Source organism: Crocodylus siamensis, chromosome 5 (assembly GCF_052110815.1).
Source record: "Crocodylus siamensis isolate JL-2025a chromosome 5, ASM5211081v1, whole genome shotgun sequence".
NCBI classification, from domain to species: Eukaryota; Metazoa; Chordata; order Crocodylia; family Crocodylidae; genus Crocodylus; species Crocodylus siamensis.
The window spans coordinates 198,410,965-198,429,705 of record NC_143399.1 but is presented as its reverse complement, the minus strand read 5'-3'; the positions used below and the strand labels follow the sequence as shown (position 1 = coordinate 198,429,705).

General features: G+C 47.6%; 1 protein-coding gene across 3 annotated transcripts in view; it reads right to left on the bottom strand.

The window, feature by feature from the left end:
• The window catches only part of PLCD1 (phospholipase C delta 1), a 75,858-nt gene that overhangs the window by 18,874 nt on the left and 38,243 nt on the right, over window positions 1-18,741 (bottom strand). For all 3 annotated transcript variants that reach the window (XM_090047801.1, XM_090047802.1, XM_090047800.1), the window contains exons 4-8: window positions 13,603-13,732; window positions 11,602-11,833; window positions 9,893-10,094; window positions 8,615-8,759; window positions 7,678-7,827 (exon numbers count right to left, since the gene is read on the bottom strand). In XM_090047801.1, coding sequence (XP_089903927.1) covers window positions 7,678-7,827; window positions 8,615-8,759; window positions 9,893-10,094; window positions 11,602-11,833; window positions 13,603-13,732 — 859 coding nt within the window. The remainder of the gene's footprint in view (window positions 1-7,677; window positions 7,828-8,614; window positions 8,760-9,892; window positions 10,095-11,601; window positions 11,834-13,602; window positions 13,733-18,741) is intronic.

Sequence of the window (18,741 nt, the reverse complement as noted above, 5' to 3'; positions counted from 1 at the left end):
TAAGTGCAAGCAATGGCCAGGTGGCACCTGGCTCTACTGGAGATGATCACATCCCTGTCCCTACAGCGACAGAAGGGGCCTCTAGGGACATTGAATTCAGTGCTCTGCAGTCACAGGAAAGTGCTAACCCAGGGAATAGCCAACAGCACCACTTCAACCCTTCCCCCAAGAGCAACTCATGCAAGACAGAGGTGATACTGGTGGGCAGAGGTAGTTTTGCAGCTACAATCAGTCAATTCAGCCCACGGGCAGGAATACTTTTGAACTCCTCTGCTCCCATTAAATCCAGCGGGAGCTTTAGCGCTGACATGGCTCAGCACCCTCAATGCTGGGTGTGCTCATATCCATGGGGCACAGAGGTTTGTTTATTCCCCCCAGGCAAGGTGGAGTCCCAGTAATGGCCAATGCAATAACTTCAGTTTTGTATGACACGATCCCTCTACTTTTGTGTGTTCCTGCTCTTCTTAAAAAACAGGGCTGTAGTGAACGGGGGATTTTTGTCAAGTGATAAAGCAAGGCTGGACGAACAGGAGATTCTCTTTTTGAGATCAAAAGCAAATTGCACTGAGACCAGCCTGACCCCAGCGTCCTGTCAAGCTGCAGATTTCATTGGCCCCATTGTGAAATCTGGTTGAACTGCCATTCGGCACGAGAAGCTGAGGAAGAGGCCGCGCATATTTTTCTTAAGATAGCACAAGGCATCTGTTTACTTTGGAAGAATTTCCCAGCAGCCGCACAATAGCTGCTGGCAGGAGGATACCAGCTACTGGGCGACATCGAACAGGAACCAGAAGTCCCCGAAGAATGTATAGAGCAGATTAATCACATCGCCACCGGTCTCACGCAACCCTGTGGGCTCCACAAGTCCCAGCTCGGCACACCCCATCACGCACCAAGCCTCTGCTTCTTAGCATGTGAAAGGGAATCAGCATGTTGATCCTTGACCTCCATCCTGGCATCCATTATGGGATCCAGTTCAACGCTGTCACTCTGTGCACCTTGTCTCTCTATGATCCCCTTACCCTTTGCACTTCTGTAGTGCTAATCCTCTCTCTGTCCTTATACAAAAAACAAATGTTACAGGTGAAATTCAGCCCTGCCCCAAGGCCTATGGACAACTGCAAGCCCCACTGGAGCCCCCAGCAGAGGGTGGTCCATGCCAGCATTTCATGCAGAAGAGAACATCCCTCTCCTAGTCCAAGGCCTTACCCCCATGCAGTCTCTGGACCAGCCTTTCTTGCCTCTGTTATATGTAAAGCTAGGTGTTGTTACTGCCTGGTTATTGCCTCTCTCCCTCATTCATTCTCCAGCTCTGCCACCCTGGCTTTTAACCATGTGGCTCCCTCGATGCAGGAACTTCAAGACTCATTTCCCAGAAAGAGGAAGGACGGTCACATGTCTAGAGCATGGTATCAAAGCAGGAAGGCCTGGGTTCAGTTTGCCCAAATCATGTAATTCCTCAGCTCTCTGTCTGTACAAAAGGAATAATAATCCTTCCCCATTTCTTGAAGTTTTTACAGCAATACCAGGCACCTTTGGGTCGGCCCCAGTTATCGACCTGATGCAGGAGTCATTGAAAGAGGCCTTATGGTCCTCTGATGTATTGGTCTGCCTTATGTTTTATGCTGGAAGTCAGACTGCGAGTCCTTTGGGACCACTGTGCCAACATATCAATGTCCTCCCCCTCTTGTCTATACCTTCCAGCAGGCCACTTTGTGCACTATGTGCGCTCCCTTTTGAGAACCTAGATGGCATTTAAGTGGTGCGCTGCCCTCTGCGTAGTAGTGACCCGCACTTTATAATTTAGCCAGATAAACTGCCAGCTGCTAATTTAGCCATACAAAGTGCTTTAGGCTCCAGCTCCATATAAGTTTGCTTGCTATATAAAGTTGCTGTGAGTCTTATTTCCATGAGGTATCTGTATACTGAGCATCGACATCTTGTATTCAGTGTGGCTGTTAAAAACCAGAGATGGTGATATCCTGATTTTGCAGCGCTCTTCTCCTGTAAAGAGGTTTTAAAACATAAACTCTTGTTATGCCACTCTTGGTTTGCCTCCACATGGTATTCAATACTTCTCACCTAACCACATCTGTGGAATTAAATAATGTTGCTCACATCGGAGGGAACAGAGAATCAGCTCATTACCTCACCTCCATAGAGCATATCCTTTGTGCATATCCTATTCTTTAAATGCCTATCCTAAGGCATTTAAAAGCCTCAGAGCTCCTGAAATGCCTTAATAAATATTCCATGACCGGTCCACAAAATTCACCCATTTTACCTGTGGGAGGCCTAAAGTCAAATGCAGCCCAATAAATCCTATCACCCAACCTACGACCTCTTAGAAGGCAAACTGGAATAGGTGCCAGGGATACGCGGCATTGCAGTAATAGGGAGAGTTGCACCTCTGGCCCCGTTTATTGAGTACACCCTGCTGCGGTCCTGGACCTCGGGCCTTTCCACCCTTGGCATGGGCTTCTGCACTTCTACCCTTCTTTAACTCGGCCTCAGGCTGGAGAATGGCATGGTCCATCTCCTCCTTAAATCAATGCAATGGTTATTGTTAAGTTGGAACAAACCCGCAGGGAAAAAAGGGTTTTTACATCCATCTATCTTACCATCTATCTACATCCATCTATCTGAGGGCTACCATGCCCCCAAGTTAACCCATCAGGCAACAGCACTTCAGTCTGATTCTTTAACACAACTACCTCCCTGGACCAGAGACAGCTCCTTTTTAAATCTGCAGGGGATCTTTTGCTGTCTCATGTATTCAGGCCTTTTCCTCTGCTGCCACGGTCCCCTAACAGGTTTCCGGTGTTTGCTGAGAAGCAGCTTACCCTGAGCCATTCACTCCCTCCCTGCTCGTTTTTCCCAACACCGTGTTGATCTAAGCTAGTCTATCCATGCAGCAAACGTCCTGACAACCCGGTCAACCCGCAAGACTGATGTGTGATTGCAAAACAGCTTCACACTCATCGCGTGCAGGGCAGTGCCATCCTCATTTGATCATCCAGGCTGACCTCTTGGATATTGCAGGGCAGAAAATTGCATGTAGCTCCGCCACTAGCTTAACCAGCCTTAGGGAACGGGCACACCAGCAAGTGAAAGGAGGGTGGGCAGTTACTGTGTCCTCTGCTCCGTGACAAGACGCTCTTATCCTGCAGTTACTGAAGCTACGCTGCAATCCCTTACTACCTGTCCTTTGGGGGCTAAAGTGCTACGGGTTCACTTTCATTCACACCAGGGAAAGAGCAAGCACACGGACCAGCTGACACACTAACATCCTGTCTTTCTGGGCCCCACAGTGACTTGTCTGCGGACCTGATCCTGACACGCCTGGCTTCTCAACCGCCCTGGATTCAGATGGGAACTGAAACAGCAATTGCAAAACAGTCCATGGCACGACTCGGGCATCTGTGGAGTTGTGTGAGGAAGCAAGATGCAGTCACGTGTCTTCCAGCATGAAGAAAGCGGGCAGAAGTATTGTGAACAAGCTGCCATCTAGACAGTAGGGACTGGGGGCAGTCCCTGGGAGGGGAGCTGTTGTTAGTCAAGGTAGGAGGTTGGTTATCCCAGTAAAGGCCTATCCCTCCCTGCACGAGCACTGTAACAGGAGCCCCCCACTTGACCCAACAGGGAGAGGTGAGGATGGGCAGTTTTTATGAGGCCTCTCCAATATTTAACTTATTTGATTCATAGCAAAAGGCAGCAAGGACTTTAATGAGCGCTTTGTTTCACCTCCGCGCTCCGAGCCGGCTATGCCGTTTTCTGCATGCTCTCTAGCTAGAAGGAGTCACTGCTGAGTTATTGAGCCATTCTAGTCTCATCATTTCCAGAAGCGTTTTTTGGCGACGGAAGGGAACAAAAGACGGGGCACCTTTCAGAGAGGCTATGAAGTGACTAGACTTTGCTCTCTGGTAAAACGAAGTTCTCCTCCCGAGAGAATACTTGCACTGCAATAAAGGAAATGCTTGAAAAAGCTAGAGTACTTCACCATGGAAACCTCAGAGGAACAATGTCTGCAGGGAAAAGGAAGGTTTTCTCCAGCGCAAATAAATACACTGGATGTAGGAACCGATACACCATTTTCACAGCACAAGCCCTCCAGCCACTGGGGTCCACGATGGCGGAGTAAAGACAGGCTGCAAAGGAAAACCCCATCCCCTTTTCCCATAACCAGGGTGCAAGGCTTCTGTATGGCACGTGATATCAGCTGGTCCAGCCCCCCAAGATTACCACTGTCATTTAGCCTTCAGCCCGGCCTGGGAACGTCAGCTGGGGCTGAGCGGTACACGGGTGGCACAGAGCTGGCAGACTGCCCCGTTCAGCCCCTGCAGAGCCTGAGCATGAACGGGACAGAGGGGCTGGCCCCATCCCCTCAAATGAGGTAAATGGCATGGCCAGAAGCAGTCTTTTGGATTATTCGGCAGCACAGAGACGGTGTCAGTAAAGATCTGCAAGGCTAGGACCTGAGAAATGAGCCACAGGTCTTGGGCGGCAGTATAAGTTATTCGGTGCGAGTCTAAACCATGTCCCCCCTTCACACAGGCTAAAACACTGGAGCGAACACACTTTCTAATGCTGCTGCTTCTGCTGTTTTTCCATGACCGTCTAACTGCTTTCCAGTGGTGGACTCCACCCTTTTCTAATAAAGAAAAATCATGCCCCCCGGAGATTTTCCTCTTGCCAGCTTGACTGGGAAGTGCAAAACCAAAGAGGCCTTTTAAATAACAGCTCTAAACTATTCTTCTATAACAGTCATCAGTGCAGCCCTTACACAGGACTTCTGTTAGACCGGCAGGAAAAGGACAAGAGAAAATAACAGAGGAGAATTAATTTTAACCCAGCATTTTTGCTTCTTTTACAAAGGGATGGGCCGATTCTTCCTCTGATGTCAATCAGCACTCCAGTGACTTTGTACAGTGTTAAAGCAGCTGAGGTTGTGGCTCACTGCCTAATGCGAGCGGCCAGAAGGCAGCTCAGGAAGGGAAAATGGAAAAAAAAATGGGAAAAATGTCTTTGCGGGGTGTGGTGGGGAGGCGGGCATTCCTCCTTGTTTTATTTCTTTTTCTGAAGTCATGTTATAGGGCTTCAGAAAGTTAGCAGTATTTGGAAAAGCAATCAGCTGTTTTTCCTGATCCTGCACAAAGACAGAGCCAGCATGTGATGGGTGGGACCTCTCAAAGGCCTGCTTTTCCAGCTCAGTAACCTCTACCAGCTAACATCTGAGATCGCTCTGGGGTGTGTTGTGTCCTGGCAGAATCACTGCACAGTCCGCACTTCACTGAAACCCTCTGCAGCAGTACAAAAGTCTCAGTAAAGCAACATGGTTATTGTTATTATAATTATAGTATATACTCAGGATAATAGTAATGATGGTAATAGTAATAATCATAGTACACTAGTGCTGTGGACAAGTCAAGTGCAGAGTCTAATTGCGCTGGGCACTGCATAAACCTAAGGATGACACTTCTAAATCAGCCTTAACAAAAAGTCTTTAGAGAAAAGCAGAAATCATATACCTAAGAAGTTTTAGATATGTTTGGCTGCTTCCCCCTCTCCTCTTCATCTCTTACGTGTCCATCACTCTCATCCTATCTACCAACTCCCACGGCTAGACCTGAGCAAATTTTTGGAGAATAATTTATTTGCTGAAAACATGCAGCTTGGGATTCAGATACAACTGGAATTCAGCAAATAGCTTAGGTCAAAAATTCAGGGAGGGGAAGAGTATGAGCAAAATCAAACCATTTCATGTTTACATTTTTCAAAAGCAGAAATGTTTGTATGTTTGGTTTCAAAGGAGTAAAAGATCCCCACAACAAAAAACACACATTTTGGTCAACTAGAATTGAACTTCTCCCCTTCTTCCCCTCTGCCTCTCCTTCATCCCTACAATTTTGCTGAGAAAACCAGCCCATTTTTGTTTTAAAGCAACCTGAAACATTTTTTTTTTGTTTCAGTCAATGAACCGAAGTATCAGGCATTTGCATTACTGTACGTCCAGTGCCTTCTGGCCCAGGGGAACTTGGGGTAATAATAATAATAGCTAAAAAAGATATTAAACTATTAATCAAATGTTGCTTTATCTTCTCCTGCAGAAGTTGCTGTTTCAGAATGAGGTTTTAATATCATGTAAATGGGCCAGATTTTCAGCTGGCACACATCTGTGTAGCCTTTAGTGGCTTCTTACTTGTGGAACGGAGCAGGGCATATGCGTTCACCTGTTTTTAGCAGCCCAGAAAGCAGCCAACCAAGGGCCCAAGAATTTCTCATTCACTGAGCTCTCTCTTCACTGTTCGGCTGAATGGTAGGTCCCTGCCTCCCCCATCACACGTAGGAGGGGCTGGGATTCAGGTTACCAGTCTCATGGGCTGCTTTGAGATGCAGGGGCACATGCCAGGGGCAAGAGCTATCCACGCAGAGGTCATTTGCACCCAGCTCCCACCCTCCGTGGCCTCCGTGGGCAACACAGCCCCAACAAGAGTCATGTTCTCTTGTAACTCCCCGAGTACAAGGGATCTCAAGCCCCCGCTCAGTCGGAGCGGAGTCTACAGCATGACGTTTTGCTGTCACTTGTCCTGATTTTCTCCCTGCCTTCGGGGGCAGAATGAAATCAATGTAGCATAACCAGAGTTATCTCTAGCTACTTTGCCTTCTTGGGCAACATACCTTTTTTGCTGCTCCCTCTCTCGCTTTACTGTAACTGTGATGACCAAGTCTTCCATTTCCCATGGGGGGAGCAGGGCAAGCCATGCCCCCCCAAATATGTGCATGGGGCAGGAGTGGGTGCGAGCTGCAGGGCTTGAGCTCATCGCTGCCCTCTCCCCGGGCCTCCGCAGCCCAGTGGGACTGCGGACCTTGGTGCCTAACCCCATAGCCCTGGCAGGGCTGGGGGGCAGTGGGTGGGGGGGTGAGGGGCTGGGGGAGCTGTAGGGTGGCAGGATGGGGTGGGGGGAGTGAGGGGCACCAGCAGAGCGGGTGGGTTGTGGATGGGGAGTGAGGGGCCTGGACCTTCGTTCTGTGAGCTAAGAGGGCAGGGGGAGCTCTGATTTTCCATGATAAAAAACCCCCAAAATCTGCCTTGACCTGCGCCACTGTCCCATTAGTCCCTAGGACAGGCTGACCCTGAGCACGCCTGGCGCTGCAGCTCTCTCTCCTCTCTAAACACAGGTCTTGGTGCACAGCAGCGCTCCCGAGCATCAAAAGGGGCGCCAGGCCAAGCAAAGCTTTCTTTTCTCAGCACTTAAAAACGCCAGTCATCTCCCTCATCATCAAGCAGTGGCCAGTTCAAGTGCACAGAGAGAACTCCTAGCCACTTTTCTCGAGCAGCCAAGCTTCTCTGCCTGTGCCGTATAATTAATGAGGGCAGCTCAAACACGCTGAAGATGCTGGACCTTTAAAGGTCATATTAATCAACTGTAGTGTAAGCACCTGGAAAACAGACCAGTAAAGACTCAGCTGACTTCGGGGGGGCCTGGAGGAAAACAGCTGCTAAGAGGACTGAAGACATCATTGGGCCTCGGTAAACAGACAAGGAAGTCCCTAAATTCCACGGATCTTGCCTTGAAATGAGATGTCTCACAGGCTCTGCTTGCCAAGGAGAACGATATTACAGGGGCTTGCAAGGAAGGTAGATAGAGGGAGAATGCAGGGCAAAGAGGCACTCACCTCCGGCGAGGGGAAGTTTGATATGTTTCCGTCTACTGGTGCCATCAGCAGCATGTCTTGTAGGATGCCCTTCATGTGCTCAGCCATCTTCTTCTGCTGCTCCAGGCTACAGTGATTCTCCAAGGAAATGATCACTGGATACGGTGAGGTCTATGGTAGGAGATCAACAACCGGCATCACTTTGGCTATTCGCAATCCCTTGCAACACAGTGGCACAAAACTGGCTCTGAGTTTTCAAATGGCATATTTACTTTGGAAAGCAGTGTGTAAACTCCACAAGACATTAGAATTCAAAGGCATACTCCAACATGGCTATTGCAATATTTTGGTAGCCACGTCTTACGGGTTCCCAGGCAAGGTGATCTAGTAGATAAGGCATTGGCAAGAGACTCAGAAGACAAGGATTCAGTTCCCAACTCAGCAGCCTATGCACAAACTCCCAGTGTGAGTTCAGGAAAAAGTCCCTTATCCTCTCTGTACCTTGGTTCCTCAGCTGTGACCATCTAGCAAGCATTAAGATACCAAAGAAGTGCCCACTTCCTTCACTGTGAAACCTCCTCGATATTTCCTTCCCAGGTGGGAAGTCTGACTGTTTCCCCTAGACCTTCAGAGGGATGGATATTGACTCTAATGTCAAGGAAAGTGAAGAAGAAAGTCTAAGTCCTAATGAGTCCAGGTAGACCAAACATTTGACATAAAAGTTGCCAGTGCAGGACTACTATATAAGACAGCCAAGTCTGACTGCTAATCTCAGCCTTTTAACCCTGACCTGGAGACGACAGGGAGTATCTCATATCTGTGATTCAAAGGCACCCACGTAAGGACATGTCGTCTGATGAAGGCATGCTAAAAACACGAACTCAGCACCTAAGCAAATTTTTCCTCCCTCAATATCACAAAAGAAATGAACAGGATATCCCAGCTCCATTGTCCTTACTTTGAAAGCATAGTTCTTGATGGCCTTTATGACATCGCTGAAGAGGATCTTGGAAGTGAGCGTGTAGCCATGATAAATTATAGGCTCAGAGTTGGGGCCATCCCAGCAATCCAACTCCACGCAGCGGCAGCCTTTGGTCAGGGCTCTGGAAACAGAAAATGGATGCACGTGGGTCTTTCTTTGCCAACCTCCCTTCAGAATAGGACCGGACAGTTCAAGATATGCTGGAGGCTGAAGGGTAGCTTGGGTAAACACAGAATGAGCGCAGGAAGCAAAGAAAAGGAGGGGAGCTCACGAGAACTGATAAGCGAGATTAGCAGTGCACAAAGAGGAAAAAGATGGCTATCAAGGACCAAAGGGGTCTATAAAGCACAAGGCAACTGAAGAAAAGGAAGGCTGAAGAAGCTCCAAAATGGGAAGAATAGCTTGGAAAAGCCTGAAGGAGAACTAAAGAGCGTAGATCAGAGTCCCTGAGAGGCTGTCACCGTCAGAGCGGCACGGATCACGTGTTTTCCTCCTGCAGATTTGAGAAGGAGTTTGCGAAGAATACTCAAAGCCGCGTCCAGGGACACAGTAATGTGAGCTCTGCTGTCATTTCATGAGCGCTGTGTGGCTAAATCCCTGTGCATCTCTTAGAAAGTTTGCCCAACAGGTCACATACCCTGACTCAGGAGCTCCTGACCACAAATTTCAACCCTTCTCTTGGCTGATTCAGTGCTTTCCTGCCTTCAAATGTAGGCTCTATTCTATACATTTGTTAGCACGGGCCTTTGAAGTTGATGGTGCCACTTTTCTCTGCAGACTTTTGTCTCCAGTAGGCTGCATTTGTAATAATTCCCAACATCCCTAATGTCATCCATCCCCTATCAATGCTTCTGAGAGCCACTGATTTGGCCATAATGAAAACCAAGTTAATGTTCTTGCCAAGTTAATGTTCTTGCAAAACGTGTGCAAGCATCTAATGAGAGGAACTTACTGAGCTAAATACTATATGACACCCTCCAAGCTCCAGGAAGAGGTAGATAAGGAGCACAGAGTATAGGAGCCACCGGCTTGACAACAGGGACATTTTTTGCCATCTAACCGGTGCACAACCGAATACAATTCTGCTAGTTGACAGAGGTCACACCAACCTCCGTCCATCGCCTGTTGTCATAACAATCACCTGTCAGGTTAGACCTGACATTTCCCAGAGATAGCATTGACCATGCTGTTTGGGATCATGCCTGCCCATCCTATACTGTAGCACTGTATACGGAGAGATCTCATCCTCCTTACCTGATATAGGCCTCTGTGCTGCTTGGCCCTCTCAGCTGGTCCTCCATTAGATAGGTGTTGTGTGAAGATGACACCAAGTAGTGATTCAGTGGGTGGGTCATGTCCTGGTACACTTTACCATGACTGGAGTTAAATATGTCCCCATCAGAAGACAGTAGGTACATCAGGAAACCGTCTTTGGTCATTGTCATTTGCTTCTTGGCTGTCAGATAAAGGCATAAATCAATAGTTCAAATCCAACGTCCCAGTTCTGCGAGAGAAAGAGCTGTGTACCCTAAATGTGAAGGAATGAATAACTGTCTACACAAATATTTAGCTGCAGCTAAAGGCAGGGTTTGGCCACAAGACTCAAAGTAGGCAAGAGCCAAAGCTGTACCTCAGGGGGTGTCAGTACTTACCTCTACCTGACAATGCTTTGGGGACCCAAAGCAAACATCTTGCTTCATCCCACCCTCACAATTCACAGACATCCACCCGACCTATTGTTATCTGTAAATAGCCCTAATGTGATAGTCAAGTGAAATGCGATTTGCAAAGAGCAAAACCAAGATGAGCACAGTGGAGCCTGATAAGGAAGCGAACAGGTCCCCAGGCCAATCTCAAAATCATACTGACAAGATGTTGTCCCTTCTGGAGCTCAACTAAAGACTGATCAGACCCATCAAAATGCAACAAAGAGGCCACAAAGTTGGGTCTCCTTGAACTTTTCATACTACAGTGTAGATACTCATTTCATTTCCAAGCAGAGATCAGTCATAGGGAAGCAGAGCTGGAAGGGCCTCGAGAGGTGATCTTGTTCATCCCCCGGCTCAGGGCAGGCCCATCCCTGCCTAAAACAGGTCTGCATTTGTTCTTTTGAAAAGGAAGTCACTTGACAGCTTGCCTGAGAACCGATTTGAGTGTCTAACTCCTTCTAGGCACACAAGGGTGTTTTAAGTGTGCTCGGGTATGAAAACGTTGGGCTCGGCTTCCCTTTCTAGAAAATGGAAATGGTAACACACACTGCTCCCTTCGAAGTGCGTTGAGATCCTCCAGTGTAAAGTAACACACAAGTGTTACATGCTACATGATGGGCATTAAACAATCTCCTCCCATTGGGGAGTACAGTGCCCTGTAAAACACTGCACATCAATCACTTGCCTGCTGCCTGATGGACAAACGGAGACAAGAAATAATCAAGCCTCCAAGACTTTCCTGTATACCCAGCCCTGCTGCTAACAGTCTCTTGCAACACTGGCCCTTGAGAGATGCCCACGACAATAGAAAGATACACCAGCCCACGGGAAGGAACAGCAGCAAAACAGCTCAGATGTCCCCAAAGCAAGCCAGGGGCTCCCCAGCCCCTCAAGTCCAATTCTCTGCACCTGAAGGCAACTATTTATCCAAAAGGGTACACAGGATTGTTCACTCTGACCCTTTGCACATGTCACAGCCGCAAAGATTTCTACTTAAAATAGCATCCGCAGCTTTGTGGCTGTGATGGGCGAGAAGGGTCAGCATGGGGACAGAAGGACACCTGCTGCAATGGCAGGGAACCAGTTAGGTTAACAGACATTTAGGAAGAGCACCACTTCCCAGCTACAGAGGACGACGCAAAAGAGCAGACCTGGCCAGCAGAGGGGGAAAATTCCTGCTTCCTCGACACAAGCCCAGCAACTGGCTTGGCCCCAATCGCATGAACTCAAGAACAACCAGTGATGCTAACTGACCTGCTTCACTGGGCTCATATCTCTCAATCAAGGAAAATGCAGTCTCAGGGCCAGCGTCTTCTTTCTGCTGCTCTTCTTGGAGAAAATCCACCAGGCGGTCACAAGACATGGTCCCTTCCTCACTGGTGTACTTTGAGAAAATCTTATCAATCTCCTTCCTCTCAGTCAAGATCTTGTAAAATGACTCTATCTCGTCATCTTCCAAGGCTTCTGTGTTAGACTTGTCACACTGCTGTAAACGTAGAGAGGAGAAGAGGTGAAAACGTCCTTTCCTTATGACATATGTCAGCCGTAATCTGCGCCAGGGCTACAAATTGTGGAACACAAAATAATTGGAAACCGTTATTTGCCGCTTCATGAGAAGGACTTGATCGTTGGGTCTCGCTGACCAAGCACATGGCCATCTTCTACCATGGAGATGCCTACAAATATCATTATTTATTACCAGTATTATCATCACTGCCCCCACCCTGGAACCCCAGACGTGGGCCAGGATGCCACAATTTTGCTAAAAATTGCAGAACAGAAACAAGGTCCCTGTCCCATGCAGCCTTTGGCCAAAAAGGTCCCCTCCCCAGCCCTGAGTGTTATAACGTGTACTTGGATGCCACTGGATCACCACTATCCACCTACATTTCATGGGCTTGTATGTACATAAAGCTACTTTCTATTCCACCAACAGGGCATCTAAGTGGACGTAGATGCCTAAGTGTGATTCTATTCCATCTTCTTCAAGTCCCCAAAATCCACAAATGCAGCTACATTTGTGACACGCCATCATCTGACCCTTAAGAGTGACCCACACAAAAGCAGCGAGGAGGAGCAGGACCCACCCGCCTTCGGCAATTAACTTTTTATCAGGGCCAAGAGCAGGCTGGAGCTGAATGGCACGTAGGTGCCTAAGTCCTGTGCACCTAACAGCTGGAACAGAATCTCGCCCTCATACATAAATACGGTTTAATGCCATTCCAGATGCAAGGTGCCCTGTATAACATTAATTGCAGTTATAAGGAAAGCCTCATCCAAAACTGTTGTGTTTTTCCTGGCTTAGAAGTACCACGAGACCCTGAGCTCATGCCCTCCGAGGCTCCCATCCATCCACTTGCAGCAGCAGCAGAAAGATACGTGGGAGTTTGTTTTCCTGACTGCTTTTACCATTCAGTAGCAGTTTGGAGGGGGAAAAAGCAGTGTGTGGAACTGCCCACTTCCATTTAGTCAAAATAGCAGATCCTAGAAATTATCCAGTTGTCTTTATCTCATGCAAGCAGAAGACTGGATTTCAGAAACACTAACAACTCCATACCTGAGGATATCCTGTTACCCCCATTAGCCCCCACTGCCTCTGCCAGCACGCTCAAACTTGAGACAGTAGAGGCACAGACCCTAGAGATGTGCCTGTAGCCATTTCAGCAGCCCATGTGCAAGGTGGCAGAGCTACCATGGGTTTTGTTTTTATTTTTAATGCACACTTTCTCCCAACTTGTACAGCTCTTTTACTTTCCAGAACCAACGTGGCAACTTCCTCCTCTGCATCACAGTGGGCAGCTGTAGAAGAAGTTATTCCAGAAGGGAATCAACCATTACACTCTGAAATCCTGACCTACTTTTGGCCAAGGACACCAGCTTACTGGCATTATCCATTATCTTTCATGATGCACATAAATGTCTAATCCTTTTCTGCTTCCGCTAAGCTCCCCGATGCAGTGAGAAGGACAGAATTGTTCTCATACCGTGCCCCCGCTGTGATGTGTATGCACACTCACCATTGGTTTAACTCCATTTCTTTCAGAGCCAAAGTGAATTTGGCCATCTACTGACTTGGCTGCAAAACCAAGCCAAAAGTAAGTGGTTTTGCAGATCCCGTGTCACAGGCATAGTCCTCAGGACATGTCAGGATGCTGAGAGTTCACCCTCCCTCAGGTTTCAGCCAAATGGTGCAAAACATGGGAGATGGTGACCTCAAGCCAGCTTGTTTCTCATTAGCTTGCAAATTCCCCTTACCTGAAAGATCTCCTTGGCATAGCTGTCATCGACTTGGATGTTGACTTCCTTCATGAAGTTCTTGAGCTCTTTAAAGCTCATCTTGTTGTCTTTGTTCTTATCAGCTTTCCGCAAGCAGGTGTGGATCCAGCTGCAGGTTGATGTAAGGAAATCCCTCCAAGTCAGCTGCTCCCTCCTGTATCAGCCTTCCCGCATGAAAAAAGCATCTGACCTAAGGATTCTGGATCAATCCTCTGCTGACATAAAATGGCACATTGGCACGGCGGCACAAGAGCTGTTGCCACCCAAGCAGCTTTTCACAGGCCCTTCCAAAACAAAAGCACAGTGAAATATAGAAGACCGAAGCAAAGGAGAGGTCTGGGGGTGTATGTGGGAGGTGGGGGAGGGATTCACCCTATTTACTTCGTCTGATTCACTGAGAACCTCTATTTCCCTTGTACAAGAAAATGAGCATGGCCTTCAAAATGGTTGCAAGAAGACCAAAGAGTTGGTGAGATGGGAGGGAGTTCCCAGAAGGTGGTTTCCTGTGTGGGAGGTTGTTCATGTACTAGCATGTGTTTGAAATGATAGATGTCCACATGCCTGGATTTCAGACAAAGATTCCCCATGGGAGCATTCCTATTCATCTTATAAAAGCAATGCATTTCCTACTACTGTATATTTTGAGAGATCTGTATTTATACTTCAGAATTCCTTCTTGAAAGTCTATGACGGTGCTCTAAAAGACACCTTAAAAGGATCTCATGGCACCCCAGAGTGGGGAATCACTGATGGCGGCTCTTCGGCCCAGATTCTCAAAGGTACTCAGGCATCTCATTCATATTTAGGTGCTAACTCCCATTGATTTCTATGCAAATGAGACTCCTAAGCAGCTTAGGGCTATTGTCCTGTTCAAATCCACTGTGTAATGTTTTATTCCAGCACCTAAATAAAAAAAATGACTTTTTAAAAGCCTGTTGGTCACAGATTGCACAATGGAGAAATGTGGATACCTGAAATGCCGCGAGATCTGCGAGATGATATGCAGACAGTTTATAAAGAGCAGTGTAGCCAGGAAGTGGAGCAACATTGTGGGATTGGATAAAAAGAGGCTGAGCAATGGAGGGAATGAACTCCAAAGGAGTAGGAAGGGGAAGAGCGGTACGGCTAGGCCTGGACCTCCAAGGACTGCCACACAACAAACTAGCGACAGGACCAGGGACAGAACTGATGACTCCCTGGGTCTTGTTCTACCTTCTCTGCAAGGGACATCACTTATTTCAGTCCCAAAGCTAATTACATTTCACATCTATTCAAAGTCTCCTCATTCCTTTTGCAAACAATTATTTTCCTCACAAAGAAGCATGGATCTGAAAGGACTTACAGAAAGGGCAAATCACACAAAGTGGGACCAGCGCAGCATTTCAAGTATCTGAAACATCTGCTTCTTTTGCCCCTCCTTTTGGGTCTTTGTTACCCATGGGGTCCTCCACATGAGCTTGGCAGACTGGAACGTGGTGCTTTCCAGTCCTGTGCATATACTGAGACACCACGTCTCCTGCCTTTTGTTCATAAAGGATTCTCCGGGGTGCCTGGAGCGACCAGGCTTCCACTAAAGCCAGGCAAGAGTGTCAAAGGAGCCCACTGAGTTTGTTCAACCCAGAAATTTGCCACATGAAACTCTGGGGGTGTGATTCCAAAAGAGAAAAAACTGTTCCAACACAAATCCTGGACGGGAAACCTGCTGACATTCACAGTTCAGATTAAGTTGCTTTCTACCCCATTGTCCAAAATATAAGCAGGCCCAACTCCCGCTGAAGTCAACTGAATTTATGACTGCTTGCACAAGGGCTTTATCGGGCACAACTCTATTTAAGGAAGCATCAAAAGCATCTTCAACTACTGGACCCTTTTCCTCTTTTGATTTCAGACCGGTATAATATGAAGGCTGTGCTCTGTGGCCAACTCAAGAACTGCCCAGGATGTAGAGGGAGGCCAAAGCTTCGATATAGTGACAAGGTCAAGCAAGGTCTCAGAAATTCAGCATTTCCATTGCCAACTGGGAGAACCCTGCCCACAACTGCTCAATCACCCAGTCAAGGCCGGTGCAGTCACCATGGAGAGCCATCAGAAAGCCCAGGCAACAGGTGAGCCTCCATCGGACAAGTGCACCCGTAGCCGGCATGGGAAGGTTTGCTGCTTACACATCAGCCTCTTCTCCCACATCACTACCAAGCACCGCTGACGGACTGACTTTGTCACGGCTCCTTTCATCTGTCAAGGTGTTGGACGGCCATTACAGAGCTGGAAGAGTCCTCCTGCATTATGATGTCCAATTCCCTGTTATTGCAAGCAACTATGCCATATGTCAAGAACTTACCAAGCTTCATCTTCAGTTGATGTGGTTGTTTTCCCCACACTGCCCTACAATCTCATGCTTCCCCTAGTTTCTTTAGATGTGGTGGGGGGGGTCAAATATTAGTAAACGTATAATAGAGAACAAGCCAGTACTAACAGGGGAATGGCCAAGGGACCCAACATGTCCTTCCTCTCTATCCACTCTTCCCTCTCTTTATCCATATACATGGCAATCATTTCTTTTAAAGACGTTTAAGATTTTAACCCATCACTGCCAGGCCTATTCACTTCAGAAAGGACTAAATTTAAATGCCAGGCTTTAATTAAACATCATCAAACCTCAAATGAGAACTACACTGTTCTGTAATGCCTGGTTAGGGAAGCCAGCAGTACACTATAATTACTTTTCCAGAAATACTGCTTCTCTACCCACCCTATTTAAATTGGATTTTCATGGGAACTTCAGCCAGTTCTTCCGAAGACAGGGAGGCACCTTTCCACATGGGAAATTACAAGCTCTGCCCCATACCACGTTGTCTTTTTCCTTTTCTTTATAATCATCCTGCTCTGACATGGAACTATTTCAGTGGTTTAAATTTGACATGCTCCATGGACAGCTTTGTGTAGCTGGGACACCCTCCAATTTTAACTGAAATCAAAATGGCCAGGCTGCCATCATTTCTGGTAGCCCTCCAACCCTGCTGTGGTTTCTACTCATGAGGAGGCCAGAAGGCAACATTTTTTCCCGAGCCTTCATGAAGGCCCCTTTTCCCCCAACCAGGTGCCCAGGAGACAGCAGTAACAAAAGGGTGGTCACAAAGAGGAGAAGCTGTTGAGGTAGCAGTGAGAATCTGGTTTATCTGAGATTGGAGAAGAGACTGGAGAAATGCTAGAGAAGTGCCTGAGCCTAGATAAGGAAGACACAACGTGTGGCTTTGAGACCAGCCTGGGTGGAAATATGGAGAAATAATGTTGTGTGAGTTCAAAGAGAAGCTGATTGCTAGCTGGGGCAAGAAGATATTTTGGAGATTGAAAGCCCCCTCAATCTGGGATGACCTTGTGTGATATCACACAGTCCACGCATGTCTTGAGGTTTCCATCTGCCTTTGAGTCATGTGCTCTGGTCACTATTGAAGGAGGAACTCTAGTTTGCTATTAGTCTGTGAATATTTCCACTGTGACAATTCCTAATGAAAATCAAAAGGAGGCAAAGCAGGAGATAGTGATGCTATCATAGACTTTGTGAAAGGAGGACACAGTATTAGGAACTAAAAGAAGATAGACCTGACAGACCCTCCTTAGCTGAGAGACCACAAGAGGATTAAGGACTTTAGTAGTCCACAAAAGGGCAGTGGCCAGGGTGGTCCCTCACTCCCAAGGATTACTTGGATTAGGGAAGTCCTAATTGCTAATAAAGTATTTATTGAGTGTCAGAAGCAGAGATAGAGGGAGATATCAAAAGGACACAAGGCAAGTGATATTGCACTGTGATGAGAAGACCCACTGCGATGAGACAGACTAGTTAACAGCGGGCACAATGCCTGGTAACTGCAGGGATAGGGGCTATCAAGAAATGCGTTGCTACATGCAGCAGCTATGAAGTAGGAAAAATAAAACCATTTCCCATGAAGATGAGATGCATCATTCACTCAACTACTCTGGCTTTCCTCAGGGCTGGCCAAGCCAGTGACTTCAAGCAGAGGTGCACCTGCATGCACCTGAGGACAGAATTGGGTTAAAGAGTTCAAAAGCATGTAACTTCCAAATGTCTCTGCCAGCAAGCCATTTTGTTGCACCTCGTTCTTTGTAACTATTTTGCTGTTCAACTACAACTACAGACTTCTCATCCAAGGTCTCTAACTAGCCAGGAGAGCATTTGCTATGGATGCACAGCTACATATCTACCTTGCCTTCTGCAAATTTACGGTAGTGTAAGAGTGACGTTGTAGCTGCGATGGTCTAGAAATTATGCAAGGCAAGGATTTATTAGGGTGCTTCGCTTGCTGTGCCAGGCTTCCTATAATCAGAGACCTGAGGAAGAATGTCTTTACATTCAAAAGCTTGTCTAACTTTTTCCCAACTACATAGTTGGTCCAATAAAAGAGATTACCCTTTTCCTTGCCTTCTGAAAACTTAACAGACACTTTAGGCAGGTAAACACCAAACTGCCCCCCTCCTGGACTGTATCTCCCAAACAACCTCTAAATGCCCTTTAAAAGGCCTTCCAGGGTTAATTTTCAAGCCAACTTTCTCCAGCTGCAATAAACATCAATCCAGGTCCTGTATTTCTACATGCTCAGCCAGTAAATAAGCAGCACCGGGACCGTGCTCTCTTCTCTCTCTGCCGCACAAGTGTTTGTTTCTGAATGGCATCAGGGTTTGTGCTTGCAGAGCAATAACGCTGTAAGTGAGATGCCTCATCAAGGGCTCGCTAAGACATTGTTTGTCTAACCAAGAGCAGTACTGTGAACTTCAAGAGATGTCCCAACTTCAGAGAAAAGAGCATTTGATGCTACACTTCGTTGGGCTTAACATCCCAGATTCCACTAAAGTGCATCCCTGGGGGAGAGTGGGCATGGGACGGGAGAACCGCAGCATGTTGGCCAGGTCGGAGCAGCCCCAGCTGGCCGGGGGTCCAGGGGTCAGCCTGCCAGCCCGGGGTGGCTTCAACCCAGCTCAGCATGCTGCAGAAGGGCTGGCTGGGCCACGAGGGTGCTCCAGTGTGGGACTAACTGGCAGGCAGCCCCCACACTGAAGCGCCCTTATGCCCCAACCAGCCCCGTCAGTGCCTACACATGCACT